This window comes from Toxotes jaculatrix, chromosome 21 (assembly GCF_017976425.1).
Source record: "Toxotes jaculatrix isolate fToxJac2 chromosome 21, fToxJac2.pri, whole genome shotgun sequence".
Classification (NCBI taxonomy): domain Eukaryota; kingdom Metazoa; phylum Chordata; class Actinopteri; family Toxotidae; genus Toxotes; species Toxotes jaculatrix.
In genome coordinates, this window is record NC_054414.1 from 86,396 (window position 1) to 114,244 (window position 27,849).

General features: G+C 40.7%; 1 protein-coding gene across 3 annotated transcripts; it reads right to left on the reverse strand.

Annotated features, from left to right (window-relative positions):
• Positions 1 to 51: 51 nt before the first annotated feature.
• rab3gap1 (RAB3 GTPase activating protein subunit 1) lies at positions 52 to 27,849 on the reverse strand. Of its 3 annotated transcripts, none has more exons than XM_041067013.1 (25): positions 27,763 to 27,849; positions 27,576 to 27,631; positions 25,070 to 25,148; positions 24,839 to 24,971; positions 24,610 to 24,688; positions 23,856 to 23,975; positions 23,241 to 23,406; positions 22,359 to 22,458; positions 21,428 to 21,509; positions 21,171 to 21,239; positions 20,750 to 20,823; positions 19,255 to 19,341; positions 18,793 to 18,965; positions 17,506 to 17,613; positions 17,076 to 17,248; positions 16,805 to 16,859; positions 15,341 to 15,688; positions 10,590 to 10,727; positions 10,062 to 10,289; positions 9,758 to 9,854; positions 7,445 to 7,548; positions 6,506 to 6,621; positions 5,951 to 6,053; positions 4,685 to 4,708; positions 52 to 1,173 (listed from the first exon to the last, which is right to left on the reverse strand). In XM_041067013.1, the coding sequence occupies exons 1-25, from the start codon at positions 27,778 to 27,780 to the stop codon at positions 940 to 942; spliced, it is 2,964 nt and encodes a 987-aa protein (XP_040922947.1). In that variant the 5' UTR covers positions 27,781 to 27,849; the 3' UTR covers positions 52 to 939. The 3 variants fall into 3 exon arrangements, with proteins under 3 accessions (XP_040922947.1, XP_040922946.1, XP_040922948.1); XM_041067012.1 differs by having other exon boundaries at positions 19,249 to 19,341; XM_041067014.1 differs by lacking the exon at positions 4,685 to 4,708 and having other exon boundaries at positions 19,249 to 19,341.

The window sequence follows — 27,849 nt, forward strand, 5'->3', positions numbered from 1 at the left end:
AAGTGTCAACAGTGTTTGCTAATGCAGAGATACCAAGACAGAAGCTCTGACTGAGACAGGAGAACAGTTTATTTTACAATTTGGACCAACATCCAACATGTACTGTACACAGATGACTCCCATCACCTGTTACATCAGTCTAACGCAAACCATTTGCCACAGGTTAACATGGCAACAGTTTTCCTTCTGAAATGAATGTGATCACACTGCACATCTGCTGCAATATTATGTAACTGTACTTCAGAGCAAGATGTATGATTGCACTTGTGTATGATCAGCGAGCTTTCATGAGCAACATGCTCTCTTGTTTCAGGAATCATCAGTGAACTTACACTGTTCACCTTAACACAAGGATGAAAAGTGTGTGTTGTGATGTCAGTCAAAGGGAGATTACAATGAAGTTTCTATCAAGGGCACCAGAAGAAGGAAACCATGTGGCTGACATGACTGGGGGTGAGGCTAAGAACATGATCATCCCTCCAAATTTCAGCACCTCCATCTTTTAACCTCAGTTTTAAGCTTCCCATTCATCTACTTTCATTTAAACCCCTCCACATAAAAATGCTTGATATTTGCAGCTGTATATAGTGACATTTAAGCAGCATGCACTACATAGGATATAAGTTGGCCTGTTACCTGAGTGTTGAGTTTTTAGCGTATTTTTATTTATTTATTTTTTAAATGAAGTGACCAAATGATAGCAAAGCTAATTAGTGTCCTGGCTGTAGATATGTAGCCATCTCATGTTTGTCATGCCTGAATAAAAACACCTGCTAGTTTTGAACAAGCATTTCTGTCCACAAATTGAGTGACAAACGAATCCTTTAAATATGCCACCCTGTGTCTGATCTGACACAGGGTGGCGTTCCACACTGTAAAATTGTAATAAGCAAAATGGAACTTGGTTTCAGATGAAACACTGGGTACAGGTATTTAATCCTAGAAGAAGGAAGTGTCTGAAGAGAAGGCCCCTGCCAGCCTGAACTCCTCCCTCATCAACACACAGAAGAGCCGCTGAGGCAGGGCTTTGGAGTAAGGCGCCGGCCGAGGTACACAAGTACGCAAGAGAATCTCCCGGCCTGCCGGAGAAGGGAAGTCGGGCACTTTGTTGCTTCCACCAGTCGACTTCCTGTCGTGCCGCGAGTCTTCGTCCAGTGGCGACAGGAGGGCGGCCTGAGGGTGGACAGAAAGGGAAGTTAAAAAGGTGGACTAGAGATGATGAAGAGGTTCTGTGTGGTTTGAAAAACTGCAGCCTGATGCACCAGCTATGCACCAATTTTCTGATCATTTACTTCAATTGATATATGTTCTACTAGGGATTACCAATGTATATATGTGAAATGTTTTGTGTCTGTGAAACAACATTGTTTTGTGTGCAACTTGCTTCGCTTTCTATCTATCCCAACAGCTCACTCTTGGAAAGGATGCAAATAAACCTCTTCATCCTCTTATTATTATTCATTTAGATCTTTTTTTGCCAATTTGTTTTTATACAGCTGTTTTCAGACGTTTAACATTTGTGAACTTTGACTTCTTTTTGGGGCCTTGGTGAAAAATGTTTAAATATCTTCAAATCAATAAACAAAAAATATTACAATGAAACCCCATAGTGTAAGAGTCTAACTGGTGCACCATGCTGCTTAATTATACTAGTCCATTCCACCACGGTACAGGGTTTACATAACGTTGATTTCCTAAAGTGATCCTTCCAGGAAGCAGAAAAGCGGACTTACATGCACACTAGATGTGCTGTACTGTGACATCTTATTTTTGGTCATATTTGGAATTCAGCGTTCACAGGCAACTGATTCATGTGTGTATTTACAGTATTCTTCTGTATACGCGATAAGAGCTTTATCCAGGTTTCTCATTACTGCCTGATGTGTGCTTGTCTTCAACTCCAACCTGGTTTCTCGTAACAGCTGTGGAGAAAACTCGGTGCTGCAGTTTAGCCTTCACCAGTAATTCTACACAAACAAGTACCTTTCACATTACTGGTGTCACATAGAGATTTTCATGGGCCCCCCTTGGCTGCTGGTTTTAAGGACTAGATTCAGGACTCAGGCTTTGACAAACTGTTTTCAGTCTATTCTGGCCCAGAGTCAATATGTCTACTACCTGAGGGGATTGTAGCAGATGCATAGAAGACAGACGACTAGTGATACTCACATTCACTACAGGTTTGAGCTGCAACTTTACCTAACCTGCATGACTCTGGACTGGGGGAGTTGAACTAGAGCACACAGAGAAGACCCACGCTGGTATGGGGAGAACATGCAAGAGCCACAGTCGACTGGCAGGTTCAGACCTAGAACCTTTCTGTTGTGAGGTGACAGTCTGACACACTGTGCTGCCCCTGACTCTAATCATCTTCAGGTTTATTCAGATCAGGTCTGACAGGCCTTTGGGTCACATGGGATTGCGTCTCTTTTCTAACCCTAACCCTCTTTTGTACATTAATTTATGCATATCAGACTCAGGTAGGTTTTCCAATTGTTCATTTAATACTGAGTCAAAAAATGTAGGACCTGTGAAGGCTTGAAAAACAACTTATGTGATGTGTGAATCCTTGATATGTTGTTTCGGGGAGTAGCCGTGACGCAGTAAAGAGTGTGGTGGATATGGGTGGTGGTGAAGGAGACGCACCCCCCCCACACCCTCTGCAACCATAGCTGAGGTGCCCCTGAGCAAGTCACCGAACCACCCAAGCTCCCCAGGGGGTCACAGCTGAAAAAGTAATAAACTTTAACTTAAACTTATCAACCTGCTGTTTCTTTCATGTACAAGACAAAGATGCCACTTTGCAGACAGTGATCAGAAACCTGGATTCTGTAGCATGACATTAACCCAGCTACAGAACCATTTGAGCAGCAAGTAGGAAACTGTGGTTTATTACGACATGAGTTTAGTCTTCATAGCTCTGGCCATCAGTGGATTCTCATGACCACAGCTCACAGGTCACAACTATGAAAGTAAAACCCAATGTGCAATAAAACACAGATTTTAACCAAGTTCCTGTAACCTGGATATGATGTTTACATGCACAAACACAAAGAAAAAAAATGATTAGAGCAAGTAAAACACTCAGTGGCTACTTCAAACTCTCACTGAATTCTACTGTAACTAAGGAACAAACCCTTCCCCCTGTCCAGGCTCCTCCACAGGAGGAAAGAGAGAGGAAAGAGGACTGTATAGGACAGTGAAGGGAGGGAAAACATGTAATGACTTTGAGCAATTTGGTTCTATGTGCATCATGTATATTTATTGTGGAATGGATGTGTTCATGAGGAGTGCCAAGACACTGAGCAGCTAAGCTAGAGCTACAGGGGAATCAAACTTGTCTACATGCAAAACAGGGGCAATAAGACTAAAATGATGACCACAGGTACAATATTTAGTGCAAACCTCCATGTCACCAAAAATATTCTGCTTTCAAAGCATCAGAGAAATATGAGAGGAAATGAAGATACAACACAGACACTTCTGTTAAGATATGTTAGAGAGAGATTTGTGTGTGGTTAAGAATGACCTATGGAATCACTTGCTTTGGAGGAGAATGTGTTGTGTGTTTGCAAATGAACTGGAGGTGATAGACTCATGGAGGATTAAAGGATTGGTTGTATGAGTAACTATGTGTTTTATACTGTCTATATCTTTATAGACAGTACTTTAGCAAGTACTGTATGTATGTTTATATGCTATAAAAAGTATGGTCCAAAACTCTGAGTCCAGTACAAAACTTATTTAATGCTTGTATATTTTCTATGTTGTCTTGCGAACAGGTATGTCTTTAGAGTGATTTCTTTGTTTTAACATTAGGGTGGCACAGAATAAGCTGTGGAACACAGCCCTGCCATATTCTAACCTCATGAAGTTGTTGCAGCAAACATGTTTTCATTGTCTTTACACATCCAGTAGACACATTAGAGCAACATTAGCATTCATTTAGAGCCGTGTTTGCTTTCTCTCTTCTTTCAGCTCTGTTTGTCTCCAGTAACTCCTAACTAAAAATATTTCTTTCTTTAGATTTCACACTTTCTTTTTCATCTAGTTGCTAACTTTTGCTTACAGCAGAATTCAGCACAAGGCTTCTTCACTGAAAGCAGCTGCGTGCTGTTGCTGAAAATGAGCTTGATGAAAGGGGATTAAAGACAAAACAATAAGGTAAAAGAGGCTAAAATGCTCCACAAAGCTAAGCAGAGGAGCAAAGTCTGTGATAATTCTCTGGGGCCTCGTCATCTTTTGAATCACAGTCATCTGCTCCATTGTTCATGTTAAAATATTGATTACTGAAGGTAACTATAGCTATTATAAATAACAGGAATAAGTAACTAACTAAAACTGAAAACAGACCATAGACTGCAGAGATCACATTAGACATTAGACTGACACTGACTGTGAGACAGGAACACACAATCACAGCAAAGTAAATATGAAGAGTGCACATGAGATGCGTCACTAACCCAAAATAGGAGACATAAATTAGTACAAGAAGTGAATTAGTCTTTAATAAATTAATACAAATGGTTCCTTGTAGGGCACACAGACTCCTGGAGCCCATTTATCCAAGTCTATCTGTGTGTTCTTATCTATGTGTGTTCATTGTTGGAATGTCACTGAGGAACTGTGCAGGGACGGGGTATAACTGGTAGCTGGGAGGAAATGTCTCATTGCTTGTGGTTACCTCGTCACTGGTGAAGTCAGCCAGCTTGACACGAGCAGCAGGGGGGAGAGACAACAAAAAAGACAGTACAGTGGAGGAAATGTACAACAAAAAAACAAAAAGCACATATACTGTAATTCTAGTGAGCAGCTCAGTTCAATAAGCTGCCAGCTGTTATCACAATATCACAACTCAGGGAGGACTTGTTTCCCCTCTGTTTTCTGTGTTATGACTGTAAAGGAGGGTTTGGCCTCCAATATATTTAGTCTATAAAAAATTTACCAAGAATCAGAATGAAATGAAATCAATAATCAGAATAAATAGACAACTTTGTTCCCAAAGCAAAAGCATCCCAAATTCTCCAAGCAATCAATAACGTAAATGCAAATGGTTCTGGCTCTAAAGTCAACATATAAAATGGTGACACTGTGCTCATTCAAATTCATTCTTGACCTTGGAAGCTGTAATCTGAAAGTGGATTCTGCTGAGGAAGCACACAAGATGTGCTTGAAACCTCAGTAAAAAGAGAAAAGATAATCACTGGACCTTGAATTAAGACTTTTGTCAGTTTGCTCCATACTCGTTTGTGTCAGCATTTCCACAAGCGAAAAGCAAAAACGGGATAAATAGAATGTTAGAATCTGTTTTCAGGATCTCATACTTATTGTTAATTCTATATATATTTATGCATTTAACTTGAACTTGGACACTGATGCTGAGCATCAGTAAAGCTTAGAGGGCTCCACAGCATCATGGGGCATGTGAAAATGGAGAGTGGCTATGTGCAACATAATACAAGGTTGTAACTACACATCAGTTCCTCTAAGCTGAGATGCTAAAATGGAAACAATGTGCAGGCTTAAATTTGAATGAAGCTGTTCTAGAAGTTTTATAAAATCAAGCTGACAGTGACAAAAATTGGAAATGGGTTTGTACTTCAAGTTGGCTGCAGGAAACCAGACGCACGCAGCAGCACGGTGCTCCGCAAAAAAAGAGGCCTTCTGGTGTGTCAGGGGTGGGATGCCACCAAAACACTGGCTGACAGAAAGATCTCAGCCATGAAGCTGAGATCAGCTGAAGCAACATATATGTATCACTAGTGTCAAATTTTGCTTATATTTCCAAGCTTAAAAGGAAACTTGCCTATTTGAAAAACATATAGTCAAATACAACACCTGGTCTTTTCTCATGGTAAGATCCACTAAGCTACTACAACTATATCATGAGATAACTACTCCTGGTGAGCGGTATCATAGGGAGCAGGAGAGAGAGAGTGAGGCTATTTACCCTCTGAGCGTTGATAAACAGCCTGTGGATGATGCTGCCAGCCGGCCCCTGGCCAGCTCCGATCACTACAACTTCTGGTTCTTCCAGCAAGGAGCTCACAAACCTAGAGACATCAAACATCAGATATGATTCATTTTAATATGATGACATTTTACTGACTGCACTAAAAGTCTCCAGTGGCACTGGGGCAGCTATGTGGTGAGAACAGCACCCTGTTTTCAATGGACTGATTCAGCTTACAGACAGAGAATTATAGTTATTGCATTAGCTGACTGGCATCGGGTGTTTCGTTTAAAGCTGTGCAGCTTAACTGGCTAGTAACATACAATCATTTTCATGCAGATCCATGCAGTTCCCTCCACCAACCCAGGCTCTGCCTCCTCCTCCACTTAAGACCTAATGTTGATGTATGTGTTTTTAAAGGGAGAATTCGTTGACTCAGATCATCCTTCCTCAAACAAATGAACAGACTTTTCTACCAAACTACATACCAGTGCTTAGTTCCTTTAACGTAGTGCTGCTCAATAAAACTATCACTGTTTTATTGTCACTTACTTCTCTAGTTCGCCTGCGTCCTCTCCTTTCTCACCCTCGCTAATGGCAAACTTGGCCTTGAGCGAGCGAGCCCGGGTGACGACTGTTTCCATGGCCGTCAACTGGTTAATGAAATCCTACAGGCAGAGATAGGACACACATACACAGGAAGTGGAGCAAGTTCACCTGACGTGTGCTTCAACTCCACCATATTAACAAGTCCAGAAAAATCCGTATGTGTAAGGATTATTTTATTTTTTTGGACCACTCAAAAAAATGCCCCACTTCCTCCAGCCTCTCCTAGGGGCTCTCATGGTGATGATTGAATAGTGTTTGAACACTGTTTGACTTCATGATCTTTATGATTAGACAGCTTTGATCTGTTCATTTTCACAGGCAGATAGTGGCACACACGCTCCTTCAATACCTTGCCCTGCCTTACTGAAATCCAAATTTACCCCGATGTATCATCAGGGGATGAGTGTGTGTTAGTAAAGTGCTGTATGAATGTGACTTGTAGTGTAAAGCACTTTGAGTGGTCAATAAGGCTAGAAAAGTGCAATATAAATGCAATCCATTTACTTTTCTTTTGAGCCTTGTTTCCACTGCAGAAACTTGATGACCTGTGACTACTGTAAACGTGTAGCCACTGTCATGAGTTCTGCTTTTGTTTCCAGTGCTCTCTGCCTGCTTTGGGGACTAGTTATTGGGCAAAATTTTGGCTCAGCAGGTGATGAACTGTATTATCACAATAACCATTGCAAGTCCTTTTGAGAGAAAAAAGTGCTACTCTTAGTATTAAAGCTAACACATGGCTTATGCTTTGACTATGCACACAGTACTGGTTGCAGATTGACTGAACACAAGGTGAGAGACTTGTCAGGTGTCTCATCGTAATAGTCGCAAGCAGCTTGGTCTTCTGGGGTCTGGAGTTCATTTCCAGCCCAGCCTGTCACTGACCTCTAACTTCTTGTAGTCGTGGTTGTGAGGGTGCAGCAGCTTGCTGGCTTGAGCTGTAGCCTGCTGGATGCTTTTTTTAACAGATGGAATGTCTTCTACTGACTCTGTTAGAGAGAGTTGGTCAAGAGGAGACAGGAGAGAAGAGCAGGTGAGTGATTAAAGTTGGGAGAATCTACAATGAGCCCCCCATGTGTTATAACCTACCCTAAAATATTGTTTCAACAAAATATACTATACTACGTAAGATAATTAATTACTATATAATTCCCAGTCCTGCTGCCCCACATACACTATTCCTTTCCCCGAATTAAAGTCATACATTTTCCACATTTCCTTCACCTTTATTAAATTACACTGGATCAGACTGGCAGATTTCTTTGAATTTTGTCTCATGTCACGAGGCAAACAACTGATTCATAACGGAACAAAACCAAAGCAAACAAAAGCAAAAAACAATTATGTCTAAGTACACTGTTAGTACACCATGTTCAAGCTACAAAGAAAGAAGAATTCTCTAAATCCATGTTTAATTCATGTACTAGAGATCAACTTTGGGAATTAAATTAATAATAAAAATGAACTTGTGATATGCAGCTATACATTTTTTTGCACACTTCGGGACATTATAGCTTTAGATTACTTTTATTTATTATTACTTGGATTATACTTCTACTTCTTGACAGAGCAATAAATTGGACTTGGAACATCTTGAGGTTATCTTTGAATTTTTACATGCAGGGGCTGCATTTGTACGCCGCACGTGTAGATTTTTTTTTTAATATACTAACTACTGACATACCTGTGTAATATTTCCTAAACACTTTCATAAACATTACAGTAGCCCTAAGTTTACCCTAAGTTTACTTTTTAGTCTAACACAAAACCTAACCTCATAAGTATACTGGGGTTCTTCTTACAATTTAAACAAGCTTTTATGAACATTTTTATAATAACAATGCATCAAAACAAATAACATGACAATGTGAAAGAGGGCTCGCTCGTAGCAATGAACCTATAGAGAATTTTCACTTGAATCTGCAGCTCCCCCTATGCTTCACTTATGGTAGTTTCAACGGTTTCAGCTCGTTTAGCTGTCTGACACTGTTAAACAGTTGTGCTTCATTCTCATCACTCTCATAGTATCAATTTCAGACACAGCAGGTTTTCCGTTGAAAAGCTCTAGAAATCCAAAATACACTACCTACTCATACCAGCTGGTGAACACAGCAGAGCGTTTAGCAGCTGAGGAGCCAAATATTTCACTCAGGAATTGGTAGAGACCAGAAACAGAGAAAAATGGAAAGGGAGAGGGAATTTTTTGGCTTAGATTTAACCACTGCCAAGAAACATAACTCCTAAACTGCTCCTAACTGCCAAGAAACATAACTCCTAAAACTGCTAAATATAGACATAAGCAACTGTTTGGTAAAAAGTTCACTATATCAACTGAAAAGGCAACTGAAATGTTTATTTTTGTTGTAATAAATGTACTTTAAATTGCATCTTAAGTTGATCATTTGCATAGTTATTAAAATTCTCATCACTGCAAACTAATTAACCATCAATAAGCTCAAAATAAACACTGGTCATTTCATCTCAGCCATTTCAGAGCACAAACTGTGGACATTTACATTTCTCGTGTTGATGGGAGACCTTCACAAATCTCAGTCTGTGAATTCATTTAAGTATGGTTTGAGTTAAATGTTGTTTATAATGCTGCTCAAACTCAGTAGTTTTATGAAACAATAGGAAGACTAGTATTCTAAACAACAATTATTCAAAGAAAGATCTCTCAACAACATAACAAATCTCACTAACTGGTGAGTCAGGGTGCACACCCTGTCCAACCTTGAGGGAGATGGGCTACAACAGCAGACACTGTCACTGTCGTCCCTAGAGCCATGTGACAGAGCAGTAACGTTACACAGTGGAAAGCTAAACAATGATCTGAAACTCACTATAAAGCTCCGTAACGCTGAGGGAGAAACAAATTCTGGTGATAATTCTCTGTAGGTTCATTGCCACAGGTGGCACTGTCACATTGTTTTAACTTTGTCATTTGCATTGACAAATGCAAATTCATTGCATTCATGCATTCATTCAAGTCTTTAGAATTTTAGGAGCCATGGGAATGTCTGTTTATATTCACTGACATTTTGAAGCATCTTCACCATGAAAAGCTGTGCTGAAACAGCTTCTAAAAGCTTCCTGTTCACAGACAGACGAAACTGCGTAATCATGGTGATTGTGAGACGATCTGAAATAGAAAGGAACATCTTTTTTTTCTCCTATGATTTCTAACTTCTGACTCACCTTCTTCCTTCAGCTTCAGTATAGCAGCATGTACTATACATGGCAGGAGATGGCGGGCCAGGTCTGCAGGTTTCTGCACTGCCAAGTAGTGCAGAACCTAAAAGGACAGTCAAAACCCAGGTTTAGTTTCCTCCACACATCTACCTTCTGTTTACTTCTAGCTGCTTTCCCACATGTCATGTCTGCACAGGCTCTCAGCAAGATACTTGAACAAGATACATCCAGGGTAAGCTGGGTGGATAAACTTAGTCAGTGACTTGAGATGTCAGTTGCAGGTGTATTGTCCACCTCTACAGAAAATTACCTTCTCCGCCTCCTTCGTGTCGTCAAAAAGTCTTTTCTGGCGGCGTGCCGGTATAACCCTGGCTGTTTCCCAGGCCTCCACCCACATGTTGCCTGGGATCATCATCCTTGCACTGAGCTTGCCTTTCACCACCTTGTTACCCTTCTCGTCGACCACCTCGTCCTCTACGTAATCCCTTGGTGAATACCAGCGCACAAAGTCCTCCAGAACACAGCCTGGATTAGCTGCCTGTGGAGGAACAGGAAAATTGTTTTCTTCTAGTTTGTATTCAGTTTTATTCATCTGAAATACTTTAATGCACGCTTTATTTTGATATCTGTAACAACTGGTCCCATAGTATTTAGACAGGGTCCCACATTTTGATTCATTTCGCAGACACTTGTCCCTCCACTTCTACAGGAGGACAAGAGGAGCAGGGAATTGAAACTCTAACCTTGCAAATACTACTGTAAAAAAAATTTGAGTGCTCAGGAAACTCAGGCAGACAGTAAAATGTATGTGTGGCGAGTATGTGTTTGCCGGCCTCACCTTAAAGGACTCCATGTCAGAAAGCAAACAGGCACTCTGCATCCGGGCACGGAGGTGGGTACCTTCAGCTGATGTGCCCAGTTTGGCCAGTACTTCTGACTGCTCCTCTAAGAGATCCTCCGTCATGGGAGCAGGATCCTGAAAATCCAACACACAATACAGACATGTTCATATGAACTCTGAAAAGGTACTGGTTGGTGTAATTCTTCTTCTTGTCCATACTGGCTGCAGAAGAACTGGGATAGACAAATGAAGTGGGAATCCTCCGGCATTACACACTTATTAAGCAAAATTCTTTGCACTTCCACAGACAATGCTTCGTTGGCGAGCCACAGCAGAGAGATCCTAATACAAAGAGGACATTTTGTCTAAAAAACAAAAAACAAAAAAGACTGCAACTTTGGAAGATACCCACTTGATTTGTCTGAGATTGCTGAAAGCCAGTAGATAGTAGCCAGCAACAAAATGCTCCACATGTTCTACCAGTCGGTAGTGGCCAGTGCCATCTTCTTTGCGATGGTGTGTTGGGGAGCAGGAATTTTAGAGCAAAGGATGCAAACAGACTAAATAAACTCATGAAAAAGGCTGAGTCAGTTGTTGGCACCAGCCAACAACTGACTCAGCACTGAATTGAATTTTATTGAAAGTTATCTATCTATCGAATATCTAAAAAATGCAAGAGGTGTTACTCATAAAAACCTCAAAAAAATTTATACTACAAAAGCATCTGAACCTAAAAACACCACAATCAGATGTGGGCTATTAAACATTAGATCTCTCTTGTCTAAATCTCTGTTAGTGAATGATTTGATAATGGATCAGCAGATTGATTTATTCTGTCTGACTGAAACCTGGCTGCAGGAGGAAGAGTATGTCAGTCTAAATGAGTCAACCCCTGCTAGTCATATTAATTATCACATTCCTCGAGGCACAGGCCGAGGAGGGGGAGTGGCAGCAATCTACCACTCAAGTTTATTAATTAATCCTAGACCTAAGCCGAAATATAGTACATTTGAAAGCCTTATCCTCAGCCTCTCACATCCAAATTGGAAGACAGAAAAACCAGTACTATTTGCTGTGGTGTATCGTCCACCTGCTGCTTACTCAGAGTTTTTGTCTGAATTCACTGAATTTTTATCTGATTTAGTGCTTAGTACGGATAGAGTAATTATAGTGGGCGACTTTAATATTCATGTCGATACCCACAATGACAGCCTTAAGACTGCCTTCTATTCAGTACTAGACTCAATTGGCTTTTTACAAAATGTTAACAAACCAACTCACTGTTTTAATCACACCCTTGATCTTGTACTAACCTATGGCATAGAAGCTGAATATTTGACAGTATTCCCTCAGAACCCTGTTTTATCTGATCATTCTTTAGTAACATTTGAATTTACAATAATGAACTGCACAGCATCTGAGAAAAAAATTAACTACTGTAGATTTCTGTCTGATAATGCTGTTGTCAAATATAAGGAAGCTATTCCATCTTTATTATCTCCGCTGCCATGTGCCAGTTTTACAGAGGGCAATGGCCTAAACGTTACTCCAGCAGATATAGACTATCTAGTTGATAATACTGCTGCTTCATTGCGTTCAACCCTTGACTCTGTTGCCCCTTTGAAAAAGAAGGTCAGTAATCAGAGGAAGCTAGCTCCATGGTACAATTCACAAATACGTACTTTAAAGCAGATATCACGAAAGCTGGAAAGGAAATGGTTATCCACTAATTTAGAGGAATTCCGCCTAGCCTGGAAAGACAGCTTTATAACGTATTAAAAAGCCCTTCGTAAGGCAAGAACTGCCTATTACTCATCATTAATAGAGGAAAACAAGAACAACCCTAGGTTTCTTTTCAGCACTGTAGCCAGGCTGACAAAGAGCCATAGCTCTGTTGTACCATCCATCCCTCTAGCTCTCACTAGTAATGACTTTATGAGCTTCTTTAGCAACAAAATAGTAGACATTAGAGACAGAATCCATCTCATCCTGCCTACAACTGTTAATGATGTAGGTATGTCTAGAACAGCATCTTTAGAAATGTCTGCCAGTCCTGATTTGTCGTTAGACTGTTTCTCTCCCATAGATCTAGCTGAATTGACTTCAATAGTTTCTAAATCTAAATCATCAACATGTCTTTTGGATCCTATCCCGACCAGACTTCTTAAAGATGTGTTGCCTTTGATTGGCACTCACATATTAGATCAGATAAATCTCTCGTTGGTTACAGGATATGTCCCACAGGCTTTTAAGGTTGCAGTTATCAAACCTTTACTTAAAAAGCCTTCTCTGGACTCTGACATTTTGGCAAACTATAGACCTATATCCAATCTCCCCTTTAATTCTAAAATTCTTGAAAAGGCTGTTGCAACTCAGTTGTGCGACCATCTACATAGGAACGGTTTGTTTGAAGTTTTCCAGTCAGGATTTAGAGTTCATCATAGCACAGAGACAGCACTGGTGAAAGTTACCAACGACCTTCTTATAGCATCAGATAATGGACTCGTCTCTATACTTGTCCTGCTAGATCTTAGTGCTGCATTTGACACCATTGATCATAATATCCTATTGGATAGATTGGAACATGTTATTGGGATTAAAGGAACAGCACTAGGCTGGTTTAAATCATATCTATCAGATAGATACCAGTTTGTCCATGTTAATGATGATCCCTCCATATATACCAGAGTAAGTCATGGAGTTCCACAGGGTTCTGTGCTTGGACCGATACTGTTCACCTTATACATGCTTCCCCTAGGCAATATTATCAGGAAGCATGGAATAAATTTCCATTGCTATGCGGATGATACCCAGCTATATTTATCTATGAAACCAGACGAAACAGATCAGTTAACCATACTTCAGGCATGTCTTAAAGACATAAAGGCCTGGATGACCTGTAACTTTCTTCTTCTGAATTCAGACAAAACTGAGGTTATTTTGTTTGGTCCCAAACACCTCAGAAACAGTTTATCTAATCATATAGTTACTCTGGATGGCATTAATTTAGCCTCCAGTACGACTGTGAGGAACCTTGGAGTTATTTTTGATCAGGATCTGTCCTTTAACTCACATATAAAACAAGTCTCTAGGACCGCCTTCTTTCACCTGCGCAATATCAGTAAGATTAGGAACATTCTGTCGCAGAGTGATGCTGAAAAATTAGTCCATGCTTTTGTTACTTCTAGGCTGGACTACTGTAATTCCCTATTATCAGGATGTCCAGTTAACTATCTAAAAAGCATCCAGCTGATCCAAAATGCTGCAGCGAGAGTACTGACTGGAATTAGCAAGAGAGATCACATTACTCCTGTACTAACTTCTCTTCATTGGCTTCCTGTAAAATCCAGAATTGATTTTAAAATCCTTCTCCTTACATATAAGGCCCTCAATGGCCAGGCTCCTTCATATCTCAAAGAGCTGATAGTACCATATCATCCTAACAGATTGCTTCGTTCCCAGAATGCAGGTTTGCTTATGGTTCCCAAAATCTCTAAAAGTAGAATGGGAGGCCGAGCCTTTAGCTATCAGGCCCCTCTCCTATGGAACCAACTGCCAGTTTGGGTTCGGGAAGCAGACACCCTCTCTAATTTTAAAACGAAGCTTAAAACCTTCTTGTTTGATAAAGCTTATAATTAGTTGTAGTTACAGTCCTAGTTATTTATTAAACTTATAGTTAGTCACAATTATCTCTATAGACACTGTTACAGTTAAGGATATAGCCCTTAGTAGGGCTGGCTCAGGCAACTGAATCATCCCCTAGTTATGCTGCTATAGGCCTAGGCTGCTGGGGGACATCCCATGATTTACTGCGCACTTCTTCTTCTTTTTCTTTCTCTCCTCAGACCCACTCTCAAATTTATTAGCCTTTATTACATGTCATTAACTCTGTGTCCTCTCTGTCCCGTAGTCCTGTGTTTGTTTCTCTCTGGTCTCTCTTTCTCTGTACCTTACTGCAGGTACCTCTGGCTCCGGAGCTGCATGTCCTATGGTCCTGGCTCCACCCACCTGCTGCTGTTTATTGTTTACAATGATCTATTTCTAACATGTTTAATGTTCCGTTCTGCTACAGATAAATATTTGATTAATATTCTTTGCAAACTGTAATGTAAATAATTACCAGTCATGGCAGCTTTTTGCCTCCGTGCTCTGTTTCATAATTCTAATCTGCTGAGCACACATTATCCAATAACTGTTCACTAACTGTAATGTAAATACTGACCCACATTGTCTGTATTATGCTGCATGTCTTTCTCCCCCTCTCCTCCATTCCTAGCTGTCCTATCTTCCTCCTTTTCCTCCTTTCACCCAGCCCGGCCATCGGCAGGAGGGTCCCCCATCTGAGCCAGGTTCTGCTCAAGGTTTCTTCCTGTTAAAAGGGAGTTTTCCTTGCCACTGTCGCCTTAAGTGCTTGCTCTGGGGTCAGGCTCTGGGTCTTTGTAAAGCGCTTTGAGACAATTTTGATTGTGGAAGGCGCTATATAAATAAAATTGAATTGAATTGAATTGAATTGAATCGATCTATCTATCTATTAAAAACTACAGAACAAGGTGAGACAATAACTAAGGTTAATTTTACTCCAGTGATAGAAAGTGAAAAACTATTCCTAAAACAAACAGGCCCTCTTACTTCTTTATCACCATCTCCATTATATAATGTACAATACTGAAATAATTGGTGCTACTGTACGAGAGATCACAAACGTATGTGAATATGTGTGACAGAGACAGACACAGAAAGATCCTGACCTGTGTGACAGGAACATAGAGAGGCTCTGCAGAGTTGAGCAGAGTCATGTTGTTATTGGGGTGCAGCCTGCCCTCTGCTTTGCTTTTACCGCCATCCTTTTCTCCCTCAGTGTGTGGAGCTTCCACCTCCCCCTGGTCACTCAGGCACTCAAAGAACTCGTCCTCACTATCACTCCAAGAGTCCCAGGACTTCCCCGGAGACACCTCCCTTGTCGAGGTGGTTGACTCTGGTGCGGGACAGCTGTTCTGGCCACCACCAGACACCCTCTGCTCCCTCTCTCTGCTTCCATCCAGGGCCTTGCGAGCGTCGTCTCTGGCCTTCTTCCTCTCGATGCAGCAGTTCAGCATCTAAGCAAGAAGGTAAGCACTTTTCAGTCATCGAATACTGAACATAGTTGTCTTCATCTGTTAAAATGAAGGCTTGTAGTCATTCAGACAATGTTCATAGGGCTTCATTCAGACAAGACACGACCATTATTGAAAGCGCAAGCGGGAACAGTGCCACTGATAAAAACAGCCATAAGCTGAAAAGTTTCATGTTATGAATAAATAGTGCACTTAGTTCTCCCACAGACTGCATCACGTATATTATGGATGGATATTAAAATTTACTTAACTTAAAACTTATTTCGTAACTGAAGTCTTGGGAATGGAAGAGACCCTCGTCTCTGCACCACTGATACATTGTTCCATCAGTTACATTTATGAGATCGCAAATTGTAATGTCTGAAAGTGTAAAACAATGTCTCAGAAAAATAAATAAGTAAATAAATACCACCCACAAAAGGGAGTTAAATTGGGATTCTCATTTAACTTCCATGAAATTAACTTATTAACCTTAAATTACATCAACTTCCGTAAAATGCTTTGAAGGACATTCATTTATTCATCACTTCAGTTGTCATGAAAACTTAAAACTCCTTCTACACAACTGGATCGAATGATTCATTGGCTTCCTGTGCTTTGGTACCTTTTGTTCCACACAGATTCAAGTTTGTACAGTGAGATAATTAACAACCTCAGTGTGTGTGAGTGGCCACACTGAACATGATTGTGCAATGTAAATATCCCCTGACATGACAAACCTGATATGAAACCTGTTTTTCAACTAATTAAATGTAACCCTAACTGATATATTCTGAAGTAACTGTGCATATCATGGACCCACTGATGGGAGTTTGAAATCTTGCATAGGGTGACGCCTGGTCTAGAGCTGCCACTGGGCTCTGCCTGCTTCATTTCTCTGACATTATGAATACATAAAATACATCGTTAACAACTCCATAAAATCAGTGGCTGAAAAAGTAAACTCTGGTCTTAACTACGCTTGTATTCTCTCCTGGCCTCATGTCGCCCCATCAATAGGAGCCGTACCCGCTGATTCATTTGTCCTGTGAATTCTCAAATCATTTGATTTGTCTTCATGGCTCAAACATACTGTGTGCACTTGACATAAATGTCTACCTGGAGCTTCTGATGCAAAAGACAACAACGAAGATCAGGAGCTCCACCGGCCAGTCTGCAGATCAGAAAGCAGAAGGTGAAGATGTGAATGTGACTGAACAATTCTTGAACTGCTTTAACTAGTACACAGGCTTGCAAAAATAATCCCCAAAATGTAGGACAAGGTACAAGGTGGTTGTGAATATGTTCTTTTAGTTGCAGATCTCAAAATGTTCAAACAAATATAAGGTGCAATGCCTCCCTTAACCCAAGAGGTGTGTGTTGCACTCACCCATAAATGAGGTAGTTGTTTTCCCAGCGGTAGCGCAACTCTAGGACAAACTCCTGCCAGAGATGGGCGACAGCCCGCAGCCCACCGTGGTTGTAGTTCACCAGACACACACACAGTGCCAGCCGGTAGGTCAGACTGTCGCTGGGTGCCGACTTTAAATGGAGGAAAAGGTTCTGGACACGCAGACAGAAAGCAGGGAGAGCAATGCATAACAACATATTAGTGTACGGGAAAGTTACATTCAGAACAGGAATCAACTGTATTGTTGTATTGTGTGAAATGCTATTTTCCTGCATTTGCAGTTTCTAATAGTTCTGTTTGAAAGTGCATGTTACAACCTAGATTCTAGAAACCCTGACTTGACTGAAACCTCAGATATCACTTGGTTGAAATTTCGCTTAAACCATCAGTGGGAAAAAGGCAAACTTACATAGTCAGAGCTTTTATCTTGGTCAGCTTTCCCGCAGGAGTTTGCCTGTGCAGTTTTACTCTTGCTGTTCTCTGATGACTTCTCCACAGCTGCGTCTGGGAAGAGATACTGAGACAGACAAATATGAAAAATAAATAAACACTAAATATAAAGGTGCAATTCAATTACACATTTACATGTAACCCAGCCCATCAATGTCCAAATCTCTTACCCATCATTCATATCAAATGTTTGTCTAACCCGGCCGAACCCAGCCTTTGTGTTTAACTGACACTTGGCATAAAGGAGTCTGTCCTTATTGTCCCAGGAGAAAATTGGTTTCAAAGTCAGCACATGCACTTTCCTTTTTGATAAATCTTGTTGTTAGGGCTGGCTCAGGCTTTGCCTTGAACCATCCCATTTATGGTACTATAGTAGTAGTATAGACTGCCGCACTCCTTCCCATGATGCACCAAGTTCTACTCCTCAATTTGTTACGCTCTCCGTCCGTTCTCATTCATATCCCATTAATACATTTTACTAACTCGGATTCTTCCCTTTCCCGTAGTTTTGTACTTTCTCGTCTCTCTTCTCTTTTGCTGTCGCTCTCTGCAGGTTCATCAGCTTCTGGAGCTGTATTGTTAAAGGTACTGTTGTGACTGCTTGCTCTCAGACCGGCTTGCTGCTGTCACAAGTGTGGTCTGATTTGTTCACAGGGTGAGATCTGATACGGCTACGGGACTTGATTCTATTGGCTGGGGTCTGATTTGGTCAGGACAGGTTGGGCTCTAATACACATAGGCAGGGCTTGCTGCTGTCATAGTGGCAGAATCTGACATAGGGTGGTGATCAGTGCAGGTCTCAGTGCTCTCCCCATTACTTTTATAGGCAGAAATCTCCACCGCTTGCAGGACCTGCTCTCAAGCAAGAGTGGTGACTGCTGCCTATGCTCAGTGGGGCTCTGCTATTTCATTTTGCTACCTAAAAACCAATTTATTACCAATAAAGTCAATTTACAAATGCCACAAATCCAATCCAAATGTCCAACTGTCTATCATGAAGTTTGCTGAAATATACTTACCTGTACTTGTTTATATCCTCACTGTTTAGCGACAGAGGAAAACATAAGATTCACTAGTGTCAAACTGAATCTGTACTTTCTTGTACTCTGGAATTTCAGTTAGTTTTCTCACTTATTTTACAGGCACCTTTTTTTTCTGTTAGCAAAGAATGTTTATTCATCTGTAGTTTCTGTAGTGTTGTGATTATGTCATAATAATACCCATATAAAACACGAATAACCCTTACCAGAAGGACAGAATTGAGTATGTCGGTGTTCAGTGGTGACTCGTCGATGCGTCGGTGGCGTCGGATGTGCTTCCGGGCGCTGTGCATCATATTGGAGACAGACAGTTTGGAGATGGGGACCGTTGCGGCTGGCTCGGTCAGCTTGGATAAAGCGGAGCTGATGTCACTATTTTCTGAGGGTGGAAAAACAGCAATTATTTACAATCGCAATCAATTAAGCAATTACTATCTAATATTTATACTGCATAAATTCTGTATTTGTATATTGGATCTCTGAGGGAACAGCAGCATTAAATTTGAGGAGATGAGGAACAGGAGGTTCTATACAAACACTTCACAAACACCAGTAAAAGAGAAAGCAGTCTCCGTGTTTTACAATACGGTGCACTTCATGACGTTACAGTGAGAAACTATGCCATCCGCTCCAGTGTTTAACAGTACAGCCAATAACCTGACCTTTACCCTCATCTTCAGCCAATCGTCTTCCCAGAATCTCTTCAGTAGACTCCTTCCTACAGCAGAGCTTAAAGAACTCTGTCAGCAAGTCACCTGCATGGGAAGAAGAGAATGGCTAAAAATCCTTCTGAGATCTTATATGCTGATTAAACTGGAAATGACTGATTTTGTCTTGCAAAAAGCAATGCTACCACAGATGCACAAGACATACAACTTCACATTCACACCTACAGGAAATTTAGAGTCACCAGTTAACCTGCATGTCTTTGGACTGGGAGAAACCTGTGCATGGAAAATCCACACAGGCATGGGAAGAACAGGCAAACGCCACACGAAAAGGTCTCAGAACTCATGAACTGAGGCTATAGTCCACCCTGCAGCGGCAGTTTTCATAAAAACTAGGGGTGGTTAATTAGTCCAAATTCCTGATTCAACTCAATTATGATTATTTAGGTCTCAATTCGATTACCAATGGAATATAAAGTTTCTAATGTGTTTGTTTTTGGGATTGTGGGAGGAAGCCGGAGTGCCCGGAGAAAATCCAAGCAGGCACAGGGAGAATGCATAGGGAGAACATGCAAACTCCGCACAGAAGAGCCCAGACTGGGGTTCGAACTCCTGCCATGAAAACCAAAATGCATCCACATGCTCGCTTTTAGCCCAGATGGAGCTGGATGGATTAGCTGAATGTCGGTTAATGCTTTTTCTTCGTCCATATCATACGCCTCTCGTCTCGCTAGCATAGTTACAGGGTGTTTTGTTATGACTGTTAGTCAACAGCTCCACCTTGCGGTTAAATGCTGAATGACAGCCAGTAACTGGAGAGTCACTGCTGTGTATTACCAAAAAAAAAAAATCAATCTTTGGAAATGTAATAATCGACTCATAATCGTCCATAATATAATCACGATTAATCAATAATCGATTTTTTTCACCAGCCCTAATAAAAATCAAAAAGTCTATTTTAGAACTGGCTGATGTTGCTCTGGAAAAGACCCAAGTGACTTAGAGGTATTAACTGCTAAGCTTAATGGGGCAATCTGACAGTGTTTTGCTTGCTGTCATCATTCCTCCTGCCTATAGAGGACATTATGGGCTTTCAAAATAAAGCTAATATGAGGCTTCTGCAGTCTTCAGAGTTAGATCTTCAAATTTACAGTCATTTTAGTACAAAATTATATTATCATTATTCTTTATTTTTTTTATTAAATTACTGTAGTTATTTACATACCAGCCAGTTACCAATACTAGTGAATTTCTTTTACAATTTTTTTCCAACCTTTTTGGAAAGTCTTTTACTCTTACTCTTGCTCAGAGACAGGGAGTGGCACATCGCTGCAGTTGCTTCAACAGAGGAAGACTTGCGTTTAAGAGAATTCTTGAAAGAAAATAATTTGTATTGGAAACAGGTGAAAAATCTCATTGCCTTATTTTTTCACTTTTCATAGGTGCAGAAATGGAGTTTGAAGATGCCTCCTGGGCACCAAGGGATTCATCTTACCCAGTAAACACTGAGGGTTTTCGGCCGTCCTGACTCGGACCGTCCAGTGAGGAGCTTGGAGAGGGTCGAGGTCGCTGCCGGGTCACACAAACACAGCACATTTGGTTAAATCACATCACCTGTTTCTGGTTCACATTTCTGTCAAGATTAATAAAGCACCTAAGATAAAACTGTCCAACTAAAATCACAAATGGCATTCATTTTATTCAGTTAAAAATAAGCTCAAAGCAACATTCATTGTTTTGTTCACTGTTAATTTTTTTTTTACTGTCAAACCAATAGAGCTAGCACACCAAAGACCATGGCATTCTGACTGGTAGAACAGAAAGAAAAAAACATTCTCCAAGAACAGCATGAAAACAGCATGTTGTTGCAGTGGGAGTTTGACACAGTCCAGACAGAGAATCCAGGACACTATTACCTGTAGACTTCATTATCCACAACTATGCCTTCTGTCAGGTGAGGCCAAGTGGCTGCAAGATGAAGTTCACTAGAGCAGCCAAAAAACAAAATAAATTATTTTGTTTTGCAAAGAGAAAGATTTCTTGTGTAACAGTATGTTGGTCTGCTTTTTTTTGGTTGGTGATTTGTTTATTATGTGAACACATCAAAAGGTAAACAAAAGCATAAAGAAACCAAATCTATCCACATGCCACAACCCAGCTGGGAAAAATCTACCTGATTGGCTCCTCACAGGCTCCAAAAGGAAGCTTCCCGAACTCCACCCCTCCCACCTCACCTCCAAGGATTGTGTCAAAGTCTGCCAAAAAGCAAGAAGACATAAAGAAATAAATAAAAATACAAAAATAAAATAAAAACACACAAAGAAAAAAATAATCTGCACTGCACAGTAAATCTATTGAGTATTTCAGCCGTGAAGCATCTGAAAGAACTGTGACACAAATCAAACAGCTTATGAAGGAGGGAATACTGTGCTGTGTGCAGCCTGAAAATGAAAGGACTTGCAATGGTGGAGGTCTTGTTACCAGCAGTATGTTACAGCAGTACACCATAATACAGTACACATCAGGTCACTCTCAATAAAATGTAATGTCTGTGGAAATCCTGTCCATTTAATACAATTAGGGCTCAAGCCCTGAAGAGGCAGAACCCTATTGTCTTATTAGGGCTAGATCACTAAGTGGTGAAGGCTCTATTGTAATCCGAGGGATTATTATTATTATTGTTATTGTTATTATTATTATTATTACTTGGGCCTGATCACCAAATAGTGCCAAGGCTGGAACAGTCCCCTCCAGGAACCTTTTTTTAGAGACTATGAGGGTCCTGATATAGATTTTTGAGGAGCCTGGGAAGCTCGAAAACTCACCAAAATTGGCACAGGTCAAACTGGCCAGAGGGCTCCATAGCGCCCCCAAAAGCAAGATTGTACTTTGCACCTGTGTTCAAGCTGGTAAATATTTCGAGTCACCCACTGTGACGGTCCTAGTCAGGCCCACACCTACTATTATATTTCTAGCCACAACATTGTATTATTGTACTTGTATAGTAGTTTGATACCATGATAGCCTCACTGTGAACAGTATGCAATCAATGAGATTCTTTGATAGCATGTGCGCACCTCATCCTCTGTTCTGTAGGTGCATACCTGGAGGCTGCTGTGGCCATGAATGCTGCTGCCAGTCCTGGAGAATGTAGGTAAAACGGATCGCAATGTTGACTGGAGGTAGAGGGGACAGAGAACAACCCTGAGGAGGGAAAAAAAAAACAGACAAAAATAAGCTGTTGTGTGGTCAGCATGCTCTCTGCATTCAGCTGTCTGTACTATTTGTGCTTGGCAAAAGAAGGTTTTGTTGAAGAGGACACATTACTCTGTGCGCCTGTTTCTCAATTTTTGACCAAATTGTTCCAGGAGATAAACTACAATGGACAAACAGACTCAATCAGAGATTGAGACCTGCCAAGACCTGCCACTTTGCACTTCTGGCCCACATTGATCAGCTTAACCTGGATATTTTTAAGACCCTTGATAGTAGGGATGGACATTTCAACATCTGTCACAAAATTTGCAAGGCTGCATAGCTGTGGTAGACTCATGATGTGTCAGCTTTACCTGGCAGAGATTGCACTGCACCTCATTTTTATTGTTTTGTTTTGTTTTTTAGTATTTTACTCTTTAAAATTTTAAAGAGTTCCACAAATGTTTGACGGCTATAGTAGTGTTTGGCTTTGCCTGTTTCTCATGTTTGTACAGTAGCATCCAATCCCACAACGCCAGGTAGTAACGTGTTTTTCTTCTTTTATTGTTTAATGGCAGTTGGCAAACAGCTTTCAGGTGCATTACCGCCAATGCGTTACTTACAACAAGGCACCAGTAAAAACAAGGGAAAATGTACTTTTTAAAACAAACAAACTTTTTAAAATGTAATTTAATGACTTTTCAAAAAGGATAGTCATTAAAGAGAAGAGACAGGTTGACAACTTGTTCCGCTAAATCATTTTTTCTAGTGTCTTGCTCCATAGGACTTACTATCTTAGACTTGAAGATGTCGAGCAGTCCGGACAGGTGGTTGTACTGACTTGGCACCTTGCGGAGGTGGACCATCTCAAAGTCAGTGCGCACACCTGGCCCTTGGCACTCTCCAGCATAGATCCGTCTCCACTTCTGCTGGATCTGAACGAACATGGGCACCTGGCTGAATGCAGGTAAACAAAGAGAAAAAAGAATTACAATAAAAACTTCAGCATATTGGCTCTATCTCTTGGATACTGCTCCTATCTACCTGCAGGTTCTCCCAATCAGGTCACTGCTCTGAAGCTACACAGGGCACCAAGTGAATCGTAGAGAATGTGCATGTTGATTCTGGACTTAGAAAATGATGCAAAAAATCACATTTAAACTCTTAAAATTCATGACAATGTGATTTCTGCCAAAGGACCAGACCAGTCTGCAGTCCAAGACTGCTCAATAGTATAATTTTTGTAGCTACTGTGTTGAATTTAAATCTTCCCAACCTAAGAGCTGGTTGACAAAATTCTAAATATATTGGATTTTGTCATAACGTCATGATGTTTATGTCGTAATATTTCTGAAATAAGAGTGATATGGGAAAACTATCCACTGTCTTGAATGAAAGGGACTCACCAGCCACTGCTGGCCAGAGAAATGGAGATGGAGCTGAGGAGCAGGTTGCATTTGGACTCACTAATAACGGCCTCGCAGTTGGCTCCAGGGCTGATGACCACAAACTCTCGAATACCATACCTGTGACCACAGACACAATTACAGTAGAACACACACATCAGCATCATATTTTTCTCTGGTGATCCCATCACAAGTGAACAGCTCTAAGTCCGTCTGTTCACACTTGCCACTAAAATGCATCTCCATAAGTGGCCCTTGATCATCATTTCCATTTGCAAAGACCAACTACTTTGTTGTTTTTAAGCGGGAGACAGCTGTGCACTTCCCCAATCAAAAGAAAATAGACTAGGTCTATTACTTGACATGTTCCTGGCAACATAAATTGTCCAAGCTGTTTGATGCACTCATAATAAATCTCAAATTCATGGACAAAGCCAGTTTACATGAGTTGCACAACCTTTATTGTTTACAAATGAGTACGTATATATCTGCTAGAGAGGGTGTCAGTGGAGTAGGCGGTCTTTCCGTGTGACCCAGGACACAATTTCTTTCACACTCCTAAAAGAATGTGGCCACATGCGGCCCAGACCATCTCTGAAAACAGTCTGAGTGATTGGATCTCAAATGCATCCTCAATGCGTCTCGACGCACCCACACCTGTACGGATCACCTGCATGTTAATGCCAAGTTTGAACAGGGCCTGAGTAACCTGGTTTCTCTTTACATAAAACCTGTAATGAAGGTCTGAACTCACCATCTGACCAGGCAGTGGGCTCGTGGGGGGAAATCATTGTTCATACACAAAAGGTCCTTCATTGCCAAAGGGAAGGCATCTGGACAGAGAAGAAGCAAACAAGAATTGTGTCAAATACTAATTGCTGGAGAGATGAATTCAGCTCTCTGTGTGCACTCTAAATTCATTTAGTTACAATGCAAATGCTAAAACATCTAAATATTATGGTGCATTCAGTCATGGCCATTACCTTCCTCAAGCTTGTCCTTCCCATCATCCTTGTCACTTTCTTCTTTCAGGGAGTAGTGAGTTAAGAAGAACTTAAAGTCAGCAAAATTGATATCCTGAGATTTCTCCTTCCAGGTGCCACTGGTGTATTCACCCTGTGTTCAATTAAGTAACATCATGACAGTGCAGCACACAGCTCACAGCTCACTGGTGTTATTCAGCTATATACTTCAGGCTTAATTTAGCAGAATACCTTCTCCACGGACAGCCTTCCAGTAGAGTTCCCAATCAGCTTCCAGTCGTTTAGCACTTCCTCCACTCTGGACACAAACCTTTAAGAGGATAAAATGAGACTGAGATTGGTTGGACATCTACAGTGTCTTATCATGGCATATACTGATAACTGACTTCTGTTAAGGATGGACACTGGACAGGAGCTACATGGACATGAAACCCTTTAACAGACTGTCAGAAAATGAACCAGAATTTTAAATAATCAATTACTCATTTAAGCCATTTATCAAGCCAAAAAAAAAACATTCTCTGGTTCTAGCTTCTCAAATGTGAAGATTTGCCACTGTCATTTTTATTACACTGTAAACCGACACCTCATGCTCTTGTGGGCAAGAATCCTCTGTACCAGCGTGTTTCACTCCAATTCAACACCGTTTTAGAACATAACTGAGAAATGTGAGGCATACCAATGTCCCATTCTACTAAATGAGAAACAAACTGTCCGTAGATTAACTATCTGTTGAATCTGGAATAAAATTTTAGACTTGGTTTGCCATTTTTTTTTTAACTTAAAAAAAAATATATATGGCGCAAATTCATGAAAATCCAATGTACCAAAGCATCACTGAATCATCTGACTTTAATTGTTCTTATACATTTGAATTCAATGTCTCAAATATGAGGTTCATTTTCTCACAACAGTACAACAATCTTTGTCTAAATCTCATGCAAAATATTGCAGCCAACCATCATCACCCTTCAAACACCTGAATGTTTAATATTTTCAGTACAGTGGACAGCTATAATGCTACAGTAACTGATGATAGGTGAATCTTCAGATTCAATTAGTGACATGTTCATCCTCTGTTTTTGAGGTACTCTCCTCACCTATCACTTCTCAAACACATTTACACCAACCAAGGCAGAAAGAGGTTTTTCATAGGTGACATATTTAGGTAACCAGACAGACATCAGGGAGGAAGGAGGAGTCCACTGTGGCTAATGGACTTGACTGGAACATTTCTAAAGCTCTGAGTGCTCTCAGGAGCACAGCGTCTTCAATAATTGTGAAATGGAAGAAGTTTGGGACCAGCAGGACTCCTAGTGTTGGCCATCCAACACTAGGAAGATACAGTGGATAGACAGAAGCCACTTTGAGCAAAAGGCACGTGACAGCCTGCTTGGAGTTTGCCAAATAGAATTTAAAGGATTCTGAGAGAATGTATCTTTTCAAAGAGTGTGTCTCTTTTACATCTCTTTGCGGTCTTATCATATGGCATAACACTCAGACACATTTGTAATAGTGCTTTGTTTTCTTTGTCTCAGGCTGGTTTTCTTTCACCTCTTTACTCGGCTTGGCTTTCACTGTCATTCATTCATCATACTTATATTGGTACCATTTAAGGTGCTGATACATATTTGCTGTGTTGCTGCACATCAGTGTCAGCGTGGTCACATGCATCCATTTCTAACTGCTCTCTACGCCAGACAGTCATGTGACCATGTAGCGCAAACGATTCACTGCCTAACTAATTTCCCTCTGGGATTAATAAAGTTATCTATCTATCTAAACACAGACAGATTGGTCATCTCTCTATTATGGGTGTGGAGAGAATGAGCAGAGAGTAGATAGATAGATAGATAGATACTTTATTCATCCTCAAGGGAAATTCCCAGAGTAGGTTGTCATGGTCGAGCCAGGCTGACACTGCGACTGCAGTTAGATGAATGATGCAGAACTACTTATAGATATTACAAATAAGATTGTGTCCAGATTCAAATCTTTATGTAAAAATCATACCTGTGGAAAACAAAACAATACAAGCAGTGTTTCCAGTCCAAGCAGGGGTTGGTAATAAGTACTCGATATTTCATCGAGTTTGCTACATATGCTGAAACATAAATTAGCCTATATAGCCTCAGAGAAGTACAATGTGTGCTCTGGAGGGATAAGCAAGTCTACATCGCTGACAGACAGGGGATACCGGGCATTGGTATTTATCTATGAGAGGGAAGCTGTTAACTGAATGTGTATTTAAGTATCCCATCATTCCCACTGTTTATCCATATCAATCACCTTAAGACTGCTACTGCACACTTTTGAGGTACTTTACTTGAGTATTTCCTTTTTTATAGTACTTTATACTTCTACTCCACAAAAGGAAATATTGTACTTTTTCCTCCACATCACAGTACAATTTTTTATACCCCACTTACTCCCGGGGCCAGACCTCAGCCACCTAAAATAGCTGCAACACTACACGTTTCTTGTTATAACAGCTCTGTCATTTGTTCTGACAATAGCGAACGTGTTTTAACTGGTTTTATGTGATTACACAGAATAAAGTGACGACTTAATGTGAATAATGTGACGTTTGTAATGACCAGAAATTTACCATAAATGGCAAGATAAGTTTACTTTGTGTGTATGTGCGTGTCTCATGATGGCAGCCGTAATGCTAATTCGTAATAATAATTTGAACATAGTGTGTAGTAGGCTAGAGAGTGATGATAAGCTCGCCTACCTTTCCCACTCTGACGCTGTGGTGAAATCGGTGATCTCAAACACCTCTGACTCGGGCTGCAGGAGACAGACACAGGCTCAGGGTCAACATAAATTCAGTTCTGCTGTTATGAGATTAGAGCTAATACAACTACGCTGCCCTCCTGCACCGAATTATTTGGCAAAACACATAAATGAAAGAAACTCACGTCACTGTCAGCAGCCATGCTAACTCCTGTTGTTATTGCTGCTTTACTTCTTCTTCTTCTTCCTCTTCTTCGTCCACGTCCTGCAGC